The sequence below is a fragment of the Oncorhynchus kisutch genome, linkage group LG20 (assembly GCF_002021735.2).
Source record: "Oncorhynchus kisutch isolate 150728-3 linkage group LG20, Okis_V2, whole genome shotgun sequence".
In the NCBI taxonomy this organism is placed as follows: domain Eukaryota; kingdom Metazoa; phylum Chordata; class Actinopteri; order Salmoniformes; family Salmonidae; genus Oncorhynchus; species Oncorhynchus kisutch.
Window position 1 is genome coordinate 20,268,484 of NC_034193.2, and position 22,270 is coordinate 20,290,753.

The following is a 22,270-nucleotide window of genomic DNA, read 5'->3' on the forward strand; positions in this document are numbered from 1 at the left end:
AGTAACACACACACATACACACTCATACAGTAACACACACATACATAGATACACACTCATAAAGTAACACACACACACACAGATACACACTCATACAGTAACACACACACACACACAGATACACACTCATACAGTAACACACACACACACACACAGGTTTACTCATGATCATACGTACACATACCACAAACTCATCCACATACTGTATACACACACACTTACTCACAACCCCACTGCACACACTAGAAGCAGTACTGAGCACCATTGAATGAGAGTGTTCAGTTGAGGCTCACAGTGTGCCTACTTGAACACATTTACTCAAATTGAATTTCGGGCAGAAGCAGCCGAGGAGGTGCTGGGAGGAGAAGAAGCCTGAATAGAGTGATTTAGCACACCTCATTTAGAGCAGAGACTTCTCCCCTCTTTGTGTGGCGGGAGTTTTAATACACCCATCGCTCTTCATTTCCATCTTTCATAGACCTCTATCATCTCTCTACCCAGCCTCAGTACTGTATCCGCCGCAAAACACTGTAGTCACAGTAAACAAAGTAACCAAAACAAACACAAAACAGCACACATTACTCATACATAAAAAGGGCTGATCCATCGAGAACAATAGCGTTGTTCTCAATGCAAAAAAAAGAGAAGATTAAGCAGAGAAATACACCCGCACTGAAGGTTAATCTTCTCCCTAGTGAATTAGACCCCTGGTTAGAGCTGGCAACCAGCTCTGGGCAGAGAGACAAGATGGCCGCCATCCAAAAGTAGGCACAAGTAGCCGGTATAGAAGACTAAAGATGTTTTGGTTGTGATGATGTTGGTTGTGGTGATGTTAACGACAGCCTGTCAGGTGAATTGTAATGCACACGCTCTGTGGCTAATCATGTTGTCACTTCATAATCTCTGTTAACAGACACAAGGACTCCAGCACAGCACCCTGAGGATATGCCTGTGTGAAAATAAATTGGAGGAAGTGGACCAGTGCCAAGTGGTGCACATTTTCATTGTAGCCCAACAGTAGCACACCTGATCAACCTATTAACTAACCAAGCCCTTGGTTCAGGTGTGTTAGTGCTTGGCACTGGTCTAATACACGGGGTAGAAGCCATGCAGGGGCTATGGCTGAGAGCTATATAGGCTGATAGCCAAGTAGGCCCACCTCAAGCATGGATGCCACATCTGGCATCTGGATGGCTGTGCAATAGATTGCACACCACATATGTGGGTTGCCGATGAAAAGAAGGTTGGGGATTGGCTGAGAAGCAGACCGACCAGTGGCACGCCTACAGTTGTCTCTGGCTAGCGACTAATGGGAGTTCTGTGTCTGGGGATCTGTCGCCGCTACAACTGTCATCACCATGGGTGACTGCCACTGTGCCGAGTCGCGCCCCCCCCCCCCCCCCCCCATTAACCCCATTCCCAGAAAGCTGCATTTTTGAAATAGGGAAGCATGAAGATTACACTTACACCAGGCACAGCCAAAGAGAAAGGAGGAGGAGTGAAACACCCATTTTCTGTATCTCCAGGAGTGGTTTCTGGGCACAGTGTCTGACAGAGAGACGCTGATCTCCAGTAAAATTAGGTAGGAGGGAGAGAGTGGGGGGAGGGAGCGAGAGGGGAGAGGAGAGAGAGAGAAAGTGGGGAGAGAAAGAGAGTCTACCATTGCAGCGGGGGTTGTGTGGGCTTCTACCCTGCCTGGCAACTGTGAAGCCCTTCAGAAAGCAGCCAAGATGTGAGGAGAACAATAATCAACCTGAAGTTCACTCAGTGGGTGAGAGCACAACGTGAATGAAAAGCACAGGCAACTCCAAGAGCAAGCTCGCTACTCCTCTCCTCAGAACTGAAAACAAGAAGTACAGTAAATGAATCCAATATAAGGTTGCCAACCCTCCAGGTTTGGCCTGGAGTTTTGGTGAGAAGGGAAACTGTTCCGGGAGAATGCTGGTAGAGGGCGAAATCAGAGGATGGGCTCATAGTAATGGCTAGTTTCCTTGTGTTTGATCTATTCATTCCATTCCAGCCATTGAGCTCGTCCTCTACGGCAACCCCAAATTAGGGCAACCCCAAATTAGGGCAACCCCAAATTACATAACACCTGTCCCCCTCCAGGCCTACCTTGCAGATGCGGGCAACCCGTGCCACCCTGGTCTGGCTAGGGTAGGCCATCTGCTCCTGGCTCCTCTCCGTGAAGAAGAAGTAGATCTTGTCGTCATCGCCGAGCGAGCTGTTGACACTCTCCTTCAGCAGCGCCGAGCCCACAAAGTCCGCCTCTGCTCATACAATAGCAACACACCATTATTCTGTGTATATTGTGTCCAACTTCAGACAAAGCACATATAGAGAGATTCATGGTATTGACAACCTGCTACCATCTTCTATAGAGATAATGTAGGCTGAAAGCAAGAATGACCACAGTATATCAATTCAAGAATGCTAAAGTGAAGGAAGATCTTGTATTATGATGGAGTGGATATTAAATTACCTATGTTATCGACCAGTACTTCACACCAGACCTGGTTTCAAATACTATTTACTGTATTTGAATTACTTTTAAATACATTTAGAAACAATTCCACTACATGACCAAAAGTATGTGGATCCCTGCTTGTCGAACATCTCATTCCAAAATCATGGGTAGTAATATGGAGGTGGTCCCCCTTTTGCTGGTATAACAGCCTCCACTCTTCTGCGAAGGCTTTCCACTAGATGTTGGAACATTGCTGAAGGGGATTTGCTTCCATTCAACCACAAGAGCATTGGTGATGTTGGGCGAGTAGGCCTGGCTCACAGTCGGCTTTCCAATTCATCCCATAGGTGTTCGATGGAGTTGAGGCCAGTCAAGTTCTTCCACACCGATCTCGACAAACCCTTACTGTATGGACCTTGCTTCGTGCACCGGGGAAATGTCATGCGGAAACAGGAAAGGGCCTTCCCCAAACTGTTGCCACAAAGTTGGAAGCACAGAATCGTCTAGAATGTCATTGTGTCCTGTATCATTAAGATTTCACATCACTGTAACTAAGAGGCCTAGCCCGAACCATGAAAAACAACACCAGACCATTATTCCTCCACCACCAAACGTTACAGTTGGGATTATGCATATCGGCAGGTAGCGTACTCCTGGTATTTGCCCAACTCTGATTCGTCCGTCGGACTGCCAACCGAGGACATACGATTTTTACGCGCTTCAACACTCGGCGGTTCCGTTCTGTGAGCTTGTGTGGCCTACCACTTTGCGGCTGAGCCGTTGTTGCTCTTAGATGTTTCCACTTCACAATAACAGCACTTACAGTTGACCAGGGCAGCTCTAGCAGGGCAGAAATTTGACACACTGACTTGTTGGAAATGTGGCATCCTATGATGGTGCCATGTTGAAAGTCACTGAGCTCTTCAGTAAGGCCATTCTAGTGATATGTTTGTCTATGGAGATTGCATGGCTGTTTGCTCTATTTTATACACCTGTCAGCAACGGGTGTGGCTGAAATAGCCAAATCCACTGATTTGAAGGGGTGTCCACATACTTTTGTATATATAGTGTATTTTGACAAAGTTTCTTGAATTATTTTCACAAATAGTTGAATATTGCCATAATGTATTTGGAAATTAGAAAGTATTTGCATGTATTTACAACCATCTCTATTTGAAGTAGTTGTTTTTTGGCTGTGTATTTGAAAATACCGTCAGGTCTGCCTAGTGCAGTATAGCTGTAGTATTATGAATCAAAATGATGGTATTGGTATTCCAAAATTGCATAACCGTAGGGATCAAGCCACAAAATGTGACCAGGGATGGGCCATAATCTGTCCTTACCCAGCAGCCACCTGGTCGGGGCCTCCTCTGTCCTCAGAGTGGGGAAGGGGAAGTTCCGACGAACGTCCGGAGAGCTGCGGAACTCATACTGGGTCGCTGAGAACATCTCACCGTCTGACAGACCACAGAGAAAGATATGGAGGCGTCAGAGAGAGAGGACACAGAACAGGAGATCAAAGAGTGTCTCTCAGTTTCTTCTTACTACTTGGTTAGCACAAAATAGTGCACCCCAAGGAGTAGATTAAGGTTCTTACCCACAAGGAGGCTGGTGTAGCCCTTGGCTGGGTCGTAGGGACACCTGTCCCTGCCCTCCTCGAAGCCAGAGGAGAAACTGAAGCGCTCCACATCCTGATAGAGAGAAGAAGAAGAGAGAGGGTCAATAACTACACTACGGGAATATAAATCACACCACCACCATAACAAAACAGATAACACAGCATGCTAATGGGCACTACGTTGGAAGCCAGAATGTAAACAGGGAAGTTTCCAGCAACAGGAAGAGCAGCTCTTACTATGTAAGCACAGAGGGGCCTGAAGGCGTGCGTGCCACAGACGTACAGGTGAGTCTCATTGTACCTCTGTAGGACGCGGATGTGATTGTAACACTCTGTCTGTAGGAGAGACAACGCAGGATGGTTATACATCTATATAGTATCCAACTAGTCAAGAAGACACAGGCTAACACATTCACTTGACTCCTTCTGTATGAGGACTACATTATTACATTATAATAACAACAGCACATCATTGTTATACCATTTAATAAGGAGAGAAAGAGATACAGAGATACAGAGAGACAGCCAGCCAGCCAGCCAGCCAGCCAGCCAGCCAGCCAGATAGATAGATAGATAGATAGATAGATAGATAGATAGATAGATAGATAGATAGATAGATAGATAGATAGATAGATAGATAGATAGATAGATAGATAGATAGATAGATAGATAGATAGATAGATAGATAGATAGATAGATAGATAGATAGATAGATAGATAGATAGATAGATAGATAGATAGATAGATAGATAGATAGATAGATAGATAGATAGATAGATAGATAGATAGATAGATAGATAGATAGATAGATAGATAGATAGATAGATAGATAGATAGATAGATAGATAGATAGATAGATAGATAGATAGATAGATAGATAGATAGATAGATAGATAGATATAGAGAGAGAGAGTGTTGAGCGGTGTGAGCTGCATGCAATGGGTTGTACCTGATTGTCTTTTCCTTTGCTGAGACACTGCTTCATCTGCTCGGCCGAAGCTTCCCAATCAATCTGTAAGGGGGAGAAGAATAACCTCTCATGTCACCCAAATAGGTAGTGGGAGGATGGACAGTGTAACATGCCAACATGTAAATACCAGTGAATGCTGCTCTTTAATATTCCAGTGAATACTCCATTTTAATACTCCCAGTTACTCCCATCAACTACATTGTGTTTTAATCTATTATGTTGGCCCGTGAGTAAACTTTGCCCCATGCATTTAATCCAATGCCTACACTGAAGAAAATGAACGTACAATAGGATTTACTGAATCTCCTTAAGGCTATTATTAGCCTGTCCTGTTTAAAAGTTGTGAAAGAGAAAAAGATTTGTGAAAGAGGGTTAGTTTCGCAAATTGCAACATAACAGTCATGTGATATGATGTGCTGTACCAGCTAACCAGTTACAAATACAATACAACTTAATTGCCCATCTAAATGTTAGCAAGTTAGCATCCCGGCACTCACCGTGAGGTTGCCAGGAGTGGAGATGTTGGTGGTGTCCAGGGCATAGAGAGCCCCCCTGGCCCCCACGTATAGCACCCCATTGTCCTCCTCCAGTAGTAGTGTGCTGTAGTTTTGAGATGGGCTGCTGAAACGCTGGCAACCTAACAGGCCTGAAAACAAACACACAAACTTACTGAGTCTTTGGGGTCAATTTAACTGAACCTGCATTGTGGTATTTGCACAGTTTTCCCATGGTCAAATAAAGTCACAGAATGGTGTTGTTACTGGAAAAAACTATAATTATTATTACTACTGCCAAGTACTAGACCCACAAGTTGATGCTTCCACTTTCAGAATAAGAAAATATAGCGCAATGACAAAACATTCCCCAAATATTACTATGTTGGATCTGGTAGAATTCTTAGGTATGCTGTAAGTCTTGCCTTATAGAATGAGTCTGTTCTTAAAGTTGTACGTACAGTTATATAGCTGGAATATACAACTATGCACATACTTCCTCTTTCCAATGGTCTCGGTGACATTATATCAGGCTGTGTTTTCTAACGATTCATAATTTTTTCCGGTAGCTTAGCTATCTATCAGAAGTAAATGGGAAGTGCAACAGATTGACTGTGACAAGCGTGCATCCCTCCCCAGTAAATCAATATGTGGGACGTCATGCATATAAGTTCTTATTACTGCAAGCAGCCTGGGACATACTCCCGTCAATTCACCAAAATAAAGGGGGGAGGAAGAGGAGGAACAGAGGGGAAGAAGGAGGAGGAAAGGAAAACGGGGGGGGGGGGGGGGGGGGTCGAGGAAGGAGGAAGAGGAGGAGAAGGGGAGGAGGAGAGGAGGTTAAAGAGGAGGGGAGGATGTGTGCTAAATTATTATACCCATCTTACACCATGCTGACTCATATTCCTCAGTGTATTTTCCATTATTCCTCCCTCCTTTTGTTCAACTCTCCCTCGCTCCATCTCACATTTATTCTGGTCATCTCTGTCCGCCTCTATCCCGTTCTTAATCTCTCTTTCTTTTTCCATCCCATATTCCTCACTTTTTTAATCTTCAAACTCCATCAATGAAGGTTCAGTGCTGCTACTCACAACTAAAATATTGTTATCTGCCTCACCACTAAATAAGATCACATCTTAAATATAGCAGCCTAGATGAAAACAATGACCTCTTTTTCACCACTTCGTAGAAACGGAGCAGCTTGCCCCCATTTCAGAGGTTCCAGACTACTGATAAAATATTTAGTTTGATCCGTTTCCATGAATTAAGGTCAAAACACAAAGGAATGAAAGAAATGTGTAACCTTGTGTTGCTTGCCTGCTGTATTTGTTCAAGCTTAGGCTCTGTACAATATGCAGTGATTGAGATAACCCTAATCAACCCTTCTTGTGCACCCCTTCCCCCAATGGCACACACACACAGACACACGCACACTGCCCTAATTGTGGCATTTGTACGCTTATATGATTTGACAGTACTGGGGCACATCTCCTGCTGAATGGCCTTAAAATGCCCTCCCCCAATACCCCATGTCAAACACAACCATCACTTCTACTACCCCACGATATTAAGATTTACAACATAGAAACATGCAATGGTTATGAGCAGGTGCTATAAATCAAATTGCATGTTCAGCTAAAAGAAGACTCATCGATCGATGCTCCCATGTGATTAAAAAAGCATTCATGATATTACCCTGAAGAAGGCACTGTAATTCTGAAATATTGGTGGTTTACCCAATATTACTGGGAGCTTATATATGATGTCGACGACAGACATGGTCGCCCTGTTTCCAGCTCCTATCCAATTTTGCATATTTGATTTGTTTGTGTATGTTATTTCTTTCATTATTTGCTCAGAACGTTTCTCGCATTATTACCTAGAGCCGAAAATAACTTCTGGATATTAGATCGGCGATCACTCATCAGCATTTCGACCAGAAATGAGATTTCCCTAAATTGGATCCTTTCTTTCAACTCCCTGAGGCAATTCCAGTCATCCCGGGGGCTTCTCCAAGACGCCACCGCCGGAGAAGAGGTATAAGGAGTGGGCTCCTAGCATAGCCGCGGGAAGTAAGGGTGCTAGAGGTGCTGCGGCACCCCCTGATAAATCAAAAAATAATAATAATTTGACAACAGCACCCCTAACCCAAAACATCTTCCCACGGCCATGGCTCCTAGTCAGACTCAGGAGGTGTGAATATCATCCACTGCTTCCAAGTATATTACTCGCTAACGTTCTGTCCCTGGACAATAAAATAGACGAGCTCAGTGCGAGCATCTCTTTCCAGAGAGACATCAGGGACTGTAACATACTCTGTTTTACGAAATCATGTCTCTCTCCAGATATACTGTCCCCGTCCATTCAGCCAGCCGGGTTCTCCGTCCTTCACACAGACAGGAAGAAAGAATTCTCCGGGAAAAAGAAAGGTGGAGGTGTAAAGTATGTTTCATGATTAACTACTCGTGGTGTGATTGTGACAGGATCAGGAAGTTTGTAACGTAGCAAAATGTGACCAAAGTCAATGGGTCTGAATAATTTCCAAAGGCACTGTATTTATATATTTATATTCCGAACTTCGACATTGCTCGTTCTGATATTTCTTAATTTCTTTGTTTTGATCTGTGTGTATTGTTAGGTATTACTGCACTGTTGGAGCTAGAAACATTAGCATGTCGCTACAACTGTGATAACATCAGCAAAATATATGTATGCGATTAATCAAATTTGATTTGATTTATAGAATGTACGACTCTTTATTTTTTATAGCCCATGTGGTTCATTTAAATCTTGCTTTGACTCTTTGGTCTTCTATAATGGTTGAAAAATGGTTTCAATAAAACACACTAGGGAAAGACCACACTGTGCCAAGACTTATAATACACACAATTGTGCCAGTCAGATTTATTGGGTTCTTCTGACAGGGTTAATAAATGTCATCAAATGCATTACTGTAGTTTCTGACCAAAAAAGTAGTGAATGTCCTTCAATACATCTCAATTCGCATAATTCAACCACCCTCACAGACGGCAATGGCTTAAATGACAAAAAAAATGGGATTGCAGGTTACTACAACAAATACTACATGTTGTCACTTGTCACTGGTAAAGTCACTTCGTTATGCTGGCAAACCTGTTTGAAAACCTCCTCCCCACACAAACAGTCACTCAGGGATACAATGGTGATACTATGAGTAGCACCCATGACTAGCACCCATGACTAGCATGCAGGCAGGCAGGCAGGCAGGCAGAGAGATAGTCAGACAGGCAGTCAGAGAGACGGACAGTCCGAGAGACAGGCAGAAACATGAGTGAGCCATGAGAATCTCTTCTCCACTGACCAACTCAAAGGTCAGGCCACACTCGAGGTTATGCAGAAAGGGGGGGGGGGGCAGTCACGACACAGCAGGGCACACACAAACAGAACAACACACACAGACAAGAAAATCCGCGCGCATACACACAAAGACGCGCACACACAGAGACACACTCACCCTCTCTATCACTCTCCCTTTCTCAAAACCCGACAAGGACATTATGTTTTGTCCCAGATGATTTTATTTTGCGCAGTTATGCTAACATAATGACAACCCGTGGCAATGTAAAAACAAATCTCATTTTTCATTTGACTAATCCAAGTGTGTGCACAAGAATAGCCTTGGATTCTTCATTTTAAAAATAGTCCGACCATGATGACGATGAGGATGACGCAAAATGGCTGCCGCCCAAGGCAGTCGGGGGCGAAGTGTCCTTGATGTCTGTCAGAAGCCTGACCTATGAGCTGCTCCGAAGGCAACGTTCTAAGGCCAAACAAACACATAAGTAGGGCTTTTTTCCATCTACGTAACATTGCAAAAATCAGAAACTTTCTGTCCAAAAATGATGCAGAAAAATTAATCCATGCTTTTGTCACTTCTAGGTTAGACTACTGCAATGCTCTATTTTCCGGCTACCCGGATAAAGCACTAAATAAACTTCAGTTAGTGCTAAATACGGCTGCTAGAATCCTGACTAGAACCAAAAAATTTGATCATATTACTCCAGTGCTAGCCTCTCTACACTGGCTTCCTGTCAAAGCAAGGGCTGATTTCAAGGTTTTACTGCTAACCTACAAAGCATTACATGGGCTTGCTCCTACCTATCTCTCTGATTTGGTCCTGCCGTACATACCTACACGTACGCTACGGTCACAAGACGCAGGCCTCCTAATTGTCCCTAGAATTTCTAAGCAAACAGCTGGAGGCAGGGCTTTCTCCTATAGAGCTCCATTTTTATGGAACGGTCTGCCTACACATGTCAGAGACGCAAACTCGGTCTCAACCTTTAAGTCTTTACTGAAGACTCATCTCTTCAGTGGGTCATATGATTGAGTGTAGTCTGGCCCAGGAGTGGGAAGGTGAACGGAAAGGCTCTGGAGCAACGAACCGCCCTTGCTGTCTCTGCCTGGCCGGTTCCCCTCTTTCCACTGGGATTCTCTGCCTCTAACCCTATTACAGGGGCTGAGTCACTGGCTTGCTGGGGCTCTCTCATGCCGTCCCTGGAGGGGTGCGTCACCTGAGTGGGTTGATTCACTGTTGTGTTCATCCTGTCTGGGTTGGCGCCCCCCCCTTGGGTTGTGCCGTGGCGGAGATCTTTGTGGGCTATACTCAGCCTTGTCTCAGGATGGTAAGTTGGTGGTTGAAGATATCCCTCTAGTGGTGTGGGGGCTGTGCTTTGGCAAAGTGGGTGGGGTTATATCCTTCCTGTTTGGCCCTGTCCGGGGGTGTCCTCGGATGGGGCCACAGTGTCTCCTGACCCCTCCTGTCTCAGCATCCAGTATTTATGCTGCAGTAGTTTATGTGTCGGGGGGCTGGGGTCAGTTTGTTATATCTGGAGTACTTCTCCTGTCCTATTCGGTGTCCTGTGTGAATCTAAGTGTGCGTTCTCTAATTCTCTCCTTCTCTCTTTCTTTCTCTCTCTCGGAGGACCTGAGCCCTAGGACCATGCCCCAGGACTACCTGACATGATGACTCCTTGCTGTCCCCAGTCCACCTGGCCATGCTGCTGTTCCAGTTTCAACTGACCTGAGCCCTAGGACCATGCCCCAGGACTACCTGACATGATGACTCCTTGCTGTCCCCAGTCCACCTGGCCATGCTGCTGCTCCAGTTTCAACTTCCACCTGACTGTGCTGCTGCTCCAGTTTCAACTGTTCTGCCTTATTATTATTCGACCATGCTGGTCATTTATGAACATTTGAACATCTTGGCCATGTTCTGTTATAATCTCCACCCGGCACAGCCAGAAGAGGACTGGCCACCCCACATAGCCTGGTTCCTCTCTAGGTTTCTTCCTAGGTATTGGCCTTTCTAGGGAGTTTTTCCTAGCCACCGTGCTTCTACACCTGCATTGCTTGCTGTTTGGGGTTTTAGGCTGGGTTTCTGTACAGCACTTTGAGATATCAGCTGATGTACGAAGGGCTATATAAATACATTTGATTTGATTTGATTTGGATGTGACGATTATTGAATTTTGCTCGTAAAATTATTACCAACTTTACCCTCTTCATGTTAAAATGAAGAACTTCTATTGGGTGAATCTACTTGAAAATAAAGTTGAATCCTACAAGAACGCAATAAAACGATTATGATGATTGAATTATTTTGTTCAGTTCTTACAGTAAGTGCATTCATCTTAAGATAGCTAGGGGAGACAACCACATATCATAGTCATAGAAGGTACATTTTTCTCAATACAGAAGAATAAGATTATATAGACATAAGTATTAGGACGGCCCCGGCTTCCTCCCAACTATGGAAAAACCAAGAATCTATTGGGCACAGATCCAGTCCTGCTGATTTCATATATACTTTTTTACATCAACTGACTTACACACAGGCAGTCAACAACAATACTCAGAAACTTGAGGGCCTGAGTTGTGCACTTCTGAGAGAGAGAGAGAGAGAGAGAGAGAGAGAGAGAGAGAGAGAGAGAGAGAGAGAGAAATAGTGAGTGAGTACAGGATAGACAGAGACCAAGAGAGAGAGACAGAGAGAGAGAGAGAGAGAGAGAGAGAGAGAGAGAGAGAGAAAAAGAGAGAGACATATACTGGCTTACGGTTCCTGTTCTAAACCCACAGCACAAGCTGCACCTTGCGCTCGGTTAACAAATCGATGAGGAGAGTCAACAAGCGACGGAGAGTGCCAGCTGAGTCTGAGCCGACGGGGCGGTTTCTTCTATCTACCATTGTCGTGCAGCGATCTGAGGGAGGCTGTCGCTGTGACCTCTCACCCCTGTCCCTAGTGCCGCACGTGGAATGCACCCTGTGTGTAAACTGAACACACACACTTTGCACCTATGCCATTTCACCTGTCTCACAGAGCAAAAGGAAGGACGGCTCTCTTGGCATCAGAAGAGGTCTGAGGGTACATGTCTGTTCATGTATGTGAAGAGATTATGTCCCTACAGGTGCTTTCATGGATAGAATAACAAAGGATGTGTGTGTGTGTGTGTGTGTGTGTTGTCCTATCCTTAGGGTCAGTCCAAAAGCACAGTAAATCTAGTGTGTGTCTGTGTGGACTGAGGGAGTATAGAGCTGTACTGTGTGTGATTGCCCTTGTGACTCATTGCACACGCCTGATCCTCTCTGACTAACTAAGACAGGCACATGACACACACACACACACACACACACACACACACACACACACACACACACACACACACACACACACACACACACACACATGGGTACATGGGCTGGGGGGACAACACATGACTTAACCACTGTTGACACTGGTGAGAACTGTCAGCTGTTGCTAAATTGATCAATGTTATTATATTGCCTTGTCAAGTATTAGTCCACCAATACCTGACAAGGCAAACCGTAAGAGTTCTAGCCTTCTAGTCATAACTATCATAGATTTCTCTATCGAACATGATTGGAATAAATTTCACCCAAATGTACATCTCGAGAAGCAAGACTATAAAGTACTGACTTTTAAAATGAAGTTTGACAAAAATAAATGATCAAGAATGCAATACTTCCTGTTCCCTATTTTCAAAAACCTCTAAAATGTCTGAGCATATCGGAAAATCGATAATTTCGACCAAGGATCGACATAGCTGCCTCACCACTAGTGGCTTCATTTCCTTAAATCATGGGATAGACCAGCCCACACACTGTCAACATAAACACGTGTGTTCTCTCCATCACGAGTGGTCTGTCATATTTACCATCATTCTTGTGATGTTTGGCAGTACTGTGGTTTTGGCCTTATGCAACTCCCATGGTTGCCTGTCACAATGTAACCCTTTCTATTTATCTCCATCAGCCTGACTGGGGTTTTCCCAATATATTTTTGTTACCATGAGTGTTCTGAAAGACAATATTGCAATGAAAGCAGTGCATGCACAGCGATAACAAGAAGCAGAGATATATCTCTTATGATGGTATCAAAAACACCTACAGTTAGGTGCATACATCCTGGTGCCATTTCAGGTATCTAGGCAGAGTCTGTCTCTGCTAAGATCCTGTCAACCACCAAGCTCAGGGAACACCAGAGAAAGAGATCGATCAGAGCATCACTGGATAACTCACCAGGGCTAAGATGTCCAATTCTTCTCCATTGTCACCCGAGTGTCACATTAAAAGAAGCCGTTTTCTGCAAACACTGACTGGTGAGAACAAATTGTGAGATGCTGCATCCAACAAGAAGAACAAAAGGCAGAGAGATAGACTCTAGGGGCTGAGAGAGACAAAACACTTGTTTTCAGATTGAGCCTTGTCAACTCATTAGTATTTTAGTGAGTCCTTTTTTCTGTTCACCTAGACACAACAACTGCCTTAACTAAATAGATACAAGCATTTCACAACACCCGCAATAACATCTGCTAAATATGTGTATGTGACCAATACAATTTGATTTGAAATGTGAATTATGAACCTTACTATCGCAAGCCCTGAACATAGCTACATACCTTAGGAGTGGTATGCTAGTCTACATAAAATCTCCCCCTTTCAACTGAAGAAACTGTAATATTCTAAACCAATGACTAAATAATATACACAGAAATCCACTACTATCAAGACCTCCGCTGCACTCTCTCCTCATAGCAACAGTAGACAGATCTTACACATGCATCAATATTGCATGCATGTTTCCATTACTTCAGGTCTGGTTGGCACCAGCAGAGAGAGTGGGAGACAATCCCCTAGGTTCCTCCCTTGAGTTCAGACCAGAGACAGGCATTCATCTAACCATAGAGAGAGACACACACACACACACACACACACAAACATGCATGCATACACATTTTTTGAATTTCAGTATGTCAGATATGCCAGTTCTTAGTGAGTTTTATTGTGAGTCAACGCACACCCACTCCTACAGACCAACTGTAAAACACAGAGCAAATTAATGATCGCCCTCTCACCCCACCCACCAGAGGTAAATATAGCTGAGATCTCAGACTACCAAAACGGTGGTCATACAGTACCACCACTAGCACCACCCACATAGAATAGCCCTCCTTTTCATACACATTATAGTCATTTGCCCGGTGGCCATTTTTCTCTACGAGGTGCTACTCTCTCCACTCTTCATTCTGCACTGGGGCATGTTTCTCCTAAGTGAAAGTGACTGGGGGTGCATGCAAGTGCAGATTTTAGATGTGAGTAGAGATCATACATGCATGCACACACACACGCACGTGCACACACACACACACACACAGCCCATGGGAGTCTGAATGTAGGTCACGGGTTTCCTTCTACAAGGACAAGGAGAAAAATAAGATTGACTGTGTTAGACCGACTTAGCAATAGAGGCTTTCTGAACAAAAAAAATGATTTCCATAGGGCACCCATCAAATAATCTGGAATCCATTTCCCTGATTGGGTAGAGGGAAGAAATATTAAACTAATACCTTTGGGTGTTTTTTTGTCACCTTTATCCCCCGCCTAAAAGTCCTATCTATCTTATCTCTAACCATCTCTTTCCACTGTAATAGCCTGGTTTTGTGACGGCACCACTGTCCAGGAAGGCGATACACCAGGCTCTCTTTACTCCCCTTCTCTGTTAATAATATTCCTCCTCTCGAGACAGGAGTAGAGAGGAGTGGAGAGGAGAGAGTAGCCAGGTACAGTATAGTCATCTGAAGAACCTGCCAGGGCTGGGTAATCCCTTTGCTACAGTAGCTTTCTGGGTGATAGATATGCTGCAGTGGATAGACAAAGAGAGGCTGAGCTGATATGGGAGGGAAAGAGATGCTGATGCGTGTAAATGATGTACCCTAACCCCTTTGTAAAATACTATTTCATTTTCTACACAGGCACTGGTCAGGGTTCCACCGTAAAGGGGTCCTCTTCTATTCTCTAGTGTTTCATTAGAGCTGCATGGTGAACTAAGTGAACTAGGACTTGACTTGAGAGAGACGATTAATAACTCCCTGGAAGTAGGGGCTGGCTGTCTTCAGAGAAAATTTCAAAACTGTGTCACTTGCTAAAAGTCAGTTGTATTGAATCAGGACACCGCGTGTGATACTATGATACTAGTACACAGTAGATGTCCTATAAGTAGAGCCAGGAGTTTTCTCAGGCCATGTGATCTGAGCAGGAAAAACTCCTAGGCCTATAGCTAGGTCCCAGAGGTTACTCTAGGTCAGGTGCAGTCATGTTGACAGGACAACCTTCTGGCTCAAACTAGTCTACACTCTTAGGAAAAAAATGCTATCTAGAACCTTAAAGGGTTATTCGGCTGTCCCCATGATAACACTTTGAAGAACCCTATTTGGTTCCTGGTAGAACCATTTTGGTTCCAGGTAGAACCCTTTTAGGTTCCATATAGAACCCTTTCCACAGAGGGTTCAACATTGAACCCCAAAGTGTTTTACCTGGAACCAAAATTGGTTCTAACTGGGGCCAAATAAGTTTTTCTTATGGGGACAGCCAAAGAACCCTCTTGGAATCCTTTTTCTAAGAGTGTACAGCAGAGCTGGAGCCTTGGTCTGATCTTACCTTGGGAGAACACTGTGGTCCTGGGGGTGACGTCCATGTCAAGGACGGGGCCGAAGGGGAACCCCCACACCCCTGACAGGCTACAGAGGAGCAGCAGCAGGGGGGGCAGCAGTGTGACGTGGCCCTCCATGTTTGACAGATTGACCCGGGTGCAGCTGGAGCCCTGTTTGCTGTCACACACCTTGTTGCTTACACACACAAGAATGATATCCTGCTCTGCTGGGCTCAGCAGTGGTGGCTTCTAGGTCATTCTCAGTCTGTAGAAAGGCTCACTCTACACAGGAGAAAAACAGATGTTATCCCTCATAGAGATCCATAAGGATATAGCGCAACTTGCAACTATAGATGCCATTGTTTAGATGAGAGTGTGTGTGTGTGTGTGTGTGTGTGTGTGTGTGTGTGTGTGTGTGTGTGTGTGTGTGTGTGTGTGTGTGTGTGTGTGTGTGTGTGTGTGTGTGTGTGCGGGTGTTGATTTCCTGGGCCTGGTTGAGTTTTGCATAATCACACTGCGTCACCCCACATTAGCATAGGAATAATTAGTACAAGACGTGTTACATAAAACACCAATTTAAAAAGTCAATGATGAAGAAGTATTGTTGTTTTCTCTCATATTCTGGCACATGGCTCCACTTCTCCACTTCCTAATTAGCAGTGTGCGTCAAGGGGCTAGGCTAGGCGGGCTAGGCTATCTGATGACTAATCTAGTGATTAGGCCCGATGCCATCAGCACAGTCTTCGCCTGGTCTCCTGCACTCAAGCGCTCTGTCGCTGATCAAAGGCCTCTGCCATGAATCCTGTTCTCCTCTCCTCCGCACGGTGACACAGGAGAATTCCCATAGCCTTGATCTCCCCGGCTGCCTCTCTGACAATGTTTTCACAGTAGAAGACATGATGTGGCTAATGAACTCTGTAGTAGCAGCAAGGGCCACTCTAACCTCTCTATAGGATCCCACACGGAGAGAGAAAAGAGAGAGGGAGGCAACTCTTTCTGGAAGGTTGAGTCTGTTGTATGTCTGTCTGTTTCTCAACTCCAGTCCTTGTGTAGGTAGGCTCCCTCCAAGGTATAACTTATTCAAACGGGCTTGGTGATTAGTTGAGGAGTTTGAATGAGGTGTCCTGGTGCTAGGCTGGAACACAAACGAGCAACCTTGGGGGTATCTGAGGTATCAGAGTTGAGAAACACTACTACACACGCACACAGCCTACTGTGTAAACACACCAGGGTCTCACCCATCTGCCACTATTGTGTTGATGGTGTCGCTTGTGGAAGGTGGCCAGGCGATGACGGCCTATCTGTTGTCACAGTGATGACAACATGGAAACTGCACATGGAAAGGTAAAGACATCTGCCTGAGCAGTATCACGCCTGGATCATAACACACTCATGAACGAAAGGGTCGAACAAAACAGCACGAGCAGGATTTCCCCTGAAACGCTTTGAAAAACATTTCAAATCTGGCCCAAATTTATTTTTTTTACATCTAATTGGAGCTCAAATATATTACATGTATTGTTGACATATAATTAAACTATTTCTAAGGGTTTTATCTGGGACAGAAGAAGTACTGGGTTGAGTGTAACTTCTTCAGCACTACTGCTGGAGGCTACTTCCCCTGAGCGTTTTTAAACAGTTCTGACAAACTGACCTCAGTTGCCTCCCTGTTCAGAAAGCACAGTTATATTGATTGATGGCCTACAGAATGTGTAAAGATATAAAATGGAGTTATAGTCTCTCTGGATATGGCCATCTGTCAGGCAAGACATAATGATATGCAAAATATTATCCAGTCTGACATTTCTACAGATACGCTCCAATTGTCTCTTCTCTTCCTCGCTTTAATATACACAACCAATCAAATGTTTGGACACACCTAGTCATTCAAGTGTTTTTCTTTATTTGTATTTTTTTCTACATTGTAGAATAATAATGAAGACATCAAAACTATGAAATAACACATATGGAATAATGTAGTAATTCTTCAAAGTAGCCACCCTTTGCCTTGATGACAGCTTTGCACACTCTTGGCATTCTCTCAACCAGCTTCACCTGGAATGCTTTTCCAACAGTCTTGAAGGAGTTCCCACATATGCTGAGCACTTGTTGGCTGCTCTTCCTTCACTCTGCGGTCCAACTCATCCCAAACCATCTCAATGTGTTATTTCATAGTTTTGATGTCTTCACTATTATTCTACAATGTAGAATATAGTAAAAAATAAAGAAAAACCCTTGAATAAGTAGGTGTGTCTAAACTTTTGACTGGTACTGTAGCTATGAGAAGAAAATGTTACCAAAATTCTCATTGAAAGCAAGTCTAAGAAGCGGTAAATCGGATCTATGTGCAATATTTCTATACTTCCCAATGTTAAGTTTTGTTTTTGTTTTTACTTTCGGTTTTGTACTTTCGGTAAAATACAATATTTTTGGTTATGGTCAATATATTTCATAGAGGTTTAGATGGTACAATGATTCTCTACACAATGACTGCTTGTTTTGTCACATAAACGGGAATTAGGCAAACTATTTTAATTTTAGTAACCAGGAAACCAAGTGATTGGCTTAAGACTTACTTGTTCTGTCCCACATAGAAGGGGGAAAAGAGCTCTGCCTTTGCTGCTGTCGGATACTTGTTTGGCAAGTATGAAATAAATAACCGTAACTGAAGAGATTAATCAAATGAATAAGGATGGATGAATGAAATCACCCTGTTCTAAGCAGAGACCATATCCACTCAGAGACAGCAAACATCAAATGTACCAAGGCAAAGTAGCATGAAATGGGGATTGTGTCTCAAATAATCTGTCATTCTATTCTGGATAAATCTAAAAAACTGTATACAGAATGATTGAGATGTCTATGTCAATCTTATTTGGGTATCAAGCACATCCTTTGAACCGGATGAGAATTTAACATATGACATCATTGTTAATATGCCTGTATTACTATGTTACTTATCTTATCTGACACATTGCAGCAATTGCACCCAACAACAAATACATTGGCACAACATTCTAACAACATTACCACAACGTAGTAATTAGAGGCATATTAACAATGCTTTGTAAAATACCATGCCATGACGCAATGTAATTTCCTTCTGAGCGATGGACAAGTAGCTACGCACTTTCATTTGAACACTTTTAATTGGTTGGTGATACACAAACATGAAGAGGATGGCACTGGATGCCCATGATGTTGATGTCATTTAAAGCTTTCGTATGATATGTATTCATTTGGGGATGTCCATCATCCATTTCGTCTGATATGTTACGAATTTGCAAAACGTACAATATTTTATGAATTTTCAAAACATATGATATATTACAAATTCCATTTTTTTGTGGCTCATGTTAGCTAGGTTTTTAGGTGGCTAACGCTAACATTAGCTAGCTGGCTAACGTTAGCTAGGTTAGGGTTTGGGGTTAAGGTTAGAAGTTAGGTTAATGTGTTAGGAGTTAGGGAAAGGGTTAGCTAAAAGATTAGGGTTAGGGAAGGGTTAGCTAACATGCTAAGTAGTTGCAAAGTAGCTAAAAAGTAATAAGTACTTCAAAAGTAGCTAATTATCAAAAATACTAAAGTTGTTCGTGATAAGATTCGAACACGCAACCCTTGGGTTGCTAGACGTTCACCCTGAACAACAACCCTACTTTAGCTTTAGCCTTAAACTGAAACCGAAAAGACGCCGTCAACAGCTTCATAATATGCGTGCGAGAGAAACGAGCGTAAATTCACGTACATTGCGTAGCGTATTCCAACCTAATTGTTATGAGAATCCATAATAAACAGTTGTATTTGTTATGTTCGCTATGAAGCCCTTTTTTGTTGCGTGTTACTTTTGACTCACCTTATATATCATACGGGAGCCAACATATGCTAGCTCATGAAGGTGAGGCAAGTTGTAGCTAATACACCCTAGCATTTCATAAAGAATTTAGCTAGTCTCATTCTTTCTACATAACAGTATTTTCTCTTGAACGGAGTTCCTCGAGTTTCACACTTTTTAACTATACATGTCACCATTCCAGACGTAACGCACAGTCTATTTTCTAGCTATTTATCCGCTCACTTTACCAGCATTACTTTGCGTAGACGCAAGAAAAATAGACTTGGTATTGGTATTTATTAGGATCCCCATTAGCAGCTGCAAAAGCATCAGCTACTCGTCTTGCGGTTCACATGAAACATTACATAATACATAGTACAGTACATTATTAGTCAAGGACTGAAAAACATACATTTAAACCGTCACACATAGCCTACATGTCAGTACATATACACAATATATTGGTCTAATACATAGTACAGTGGCAATTACAATACAAGATGTATAAAATGCCTGTGTTTCTTCACAGTCCCCTTTGTGAGGTAAGGTGTTCTTTTATCTGTTTAAAAAAACTGCTTTATTGCTAGCTTGAGTTACCTGGGAAGGCAGAGAGTTCCATGTAGTCATGGCTCTATTTAATACAGAGCGTTTCCCAGACTCTGTTCTGGACCTGGGGAAGAGACCTCTGGTTGCATGTCTTGTTTTGTACCGATGAGTGTCCGAACTGTGTGTCACCTGCTTGAACAGACAGTTCGGTGCCTTTGACACATCAATACCTCGCACAAAGACCAATAGTGATGCAGTCAATCTCTCCTTAACTTTGAGCCAGGAGAGACTGACATGCATGCTACTGACACTTTCCCTCCGTGTACATCTAAGTGCGATACTGTACGTGCCTCTTTGTTCTGGACCAACTGCAATTTACCTATGTCCTTCTTTGCCGCACATATGACCACACAGCTGGGCAGTAGTCCAGGTGCGACAAAACTAGGGCCTGTAGGACCTGTCTGGTCGACTGGTCCTATCATGGACAGACCATTGAGTCTATATGTTTTTACCATGACAGCTTGCTATGTAGGGTTACACCCAGCAGTTCAGTCTCCTGAACTTGCTCAATAGCCACATGATTCAATTATTGAAAATCCTCTGTGTTCTACTAGATATGCAACTCTCAATCCATAATAAGGCAGAGAATGCAAATCCATAACAGCTATGTTTTTTTCAGCAATAGGTTATGATCAATTACATCCAAAGCTGCACTGAAGTCTAACAAAACCGCTCCCACAATCTTCTCACAAACCATTTATTTCAGCCAATCAGTCATTTGTGACAGTGCCGAGCATGTTGAGTGCCCTTCCCTATAAAAGCATGCTGACAGTCTGTTGTTAATTTGTTTCCTGTAAAATAGCTTTGTATTTGATCAAACACAATCTTTTTGCTAAGCACTTGTAATAGGCCGATTGGTCGGCTGTTTGAACCATTAAAGGATGAGCTGCTATTCTTGGGAAGCGGGGAAAGACCTTTGTCTCCCTCCAGGCCTGAAGGCACACTCCGTCTTCTAGGCTAAGACGTGGCATATAGGAGTCAATGTATTCCGCTACCAACCTCAGTAGTTTACCATCCAGGTTGTCGGTACCAGGTGGTTTGCCCTTGTTTATAGATAGCAACCATTTTCCCACCTCTTCCACACCCACTTTGTGGAACCTACAGTGTCTTTCAGTATTTTGTTCATTATGCATGAATATAAAGGCTCAGTGTTTGTTGTTTGCATGCTTTCTAATTTGAAATTGACACTCGGAGTCTGTCTTTTTTCTCTCATTCTCTACCATGCATTATAATTCCAGTGTGTACACTCTCATTCACGCTCATTAAAAAAATGATTTGGGCTTTAACCTTCTGTCTTGTGTAACCATACCAAACGTAACAAATCGTACTAATTTGAATGTCCCGGATTTACATGTGTTATGTTACGTCTAGTCTATGAGACCAGGCTGGTTCTCAATATCGTTGCAATTTTGTAGACTAAATATTTTGTATTATTTCCAAGATCAGACAAAACCATAGCTATGCTTAATTTGCATTCCGATGCCCCAATGTACACATTCCAACATAACTTCTGACGATTCTGCCACGCGTGCAAGTGTTGTTCCATGTTATTACACATTTACAGATATTGATAAAACCGTTCGATGTGCTCTGTCTAAAAAAATGTACATAGCCGAGTACAGTCCCGATGCAATACACATTTCCACAAAGTAACCTGTTTGACGAACACTGCAGCATTTTATTAAAGAACACCTAGCAGAGCGCATTCTCATTCACCTTCACCTGCCTGCAATTTGTCCCATACCTCTTACACCACATTCAAGGCTGAATAGGTAAACGGAACGAAATACAAAATAGAGCAGTAGGCTACGGTAGAGTAGCGTACAGTACAGTAAGCCTACTGTAGTTACAATGTTGTTAATCTTACCTTGAAAATCTTCTACGAAACTAGAGAATTATCTTCTGAATAATAATTATTTGAGTCCCTCCGTGGTGAAGTGGTGCGCAGATGCCAGCCTCTGCTCTGTCAAAACCAGCGTATTTTTGCACATGTGTATTCTAGACGTACACCGGTGTCGCTCGCTCGCCCGCGCGCTCTCTCTCTCTCTCTCTCTCTCTCTCTCTCTCTCTCTCTCTCTCTCTCAAAACATGCGCAAATGGTTTCAAAACAGAATTGTAATCCCTTCTTGCCAGTGTAAACAATTCTCTCTATGCTTATGTCATTGCTACTCCTGACATGATAACATGCAACTCATTGGTCAAATGTGTCACCACACATAGGTTAACGTGTTATTTTAATGGGTCAATAGTGTTACTTAATGTGTATGGCTGATGTCGAAAGCCTACAGCATATATAAT

The 22,270-nt window shown here is 43.3% G+C and overlaps 1 protein-coding gene across 2 annotated transcripts in view; it reads right to left on the reverse strand.

Annotated features, from left to right (window-relative positions):
* The window catches only part of sema4gb (sema domain, immunoglobulin domain (Ig), transmembrane domain (TM) and short cytoplasmic domain, (semaphorin) 4Gb), a 35,357-nt gene extending 13,367 nt beyond the window's left edge, over positions 1-21,990 (reverse strand). For both annotated transcript variants that reach the window (XM_031799033.1, XM_020454529.2), the window contains exons 1-8: positions 21,840-21,990; positions 15,546-15,819; positions 5,553-5,701; positions 5,035-5,097; positions 4,323-4,421; positions 4,065-4,158; positions 3,811-3,924; positions 2,116-2,270 (exon numbers count right to left, since the gene is read on the reverse strand). In XM_031799033.1, coding sequence (XP_031654893.1) covers positions 2,116-2,270; positions 3,811-3,924; positions 4,065-4,158; positions 4,323-4,421; positions 5,035-5,097; positions 5,553-5,701; positions 15,546-15,675 — 804 coding nt within the window. In that variant the 5' untranslated portion in view covers positions 15,676-15,819; positions 21,840-21,990. The remainder of the gene's footprint in view (positions 1-2,115; positions 2,271-3,810; positions 3,925-4,064; positions 4,159-4,322; positions 4,422-5,034; positions 5,098-5,552; positions 5,702-15,545; positions 15,820-21,839) is intronic.
* Between the last annotated feature and the right edge of the window lie 280 nt (positions 21,991-22,270).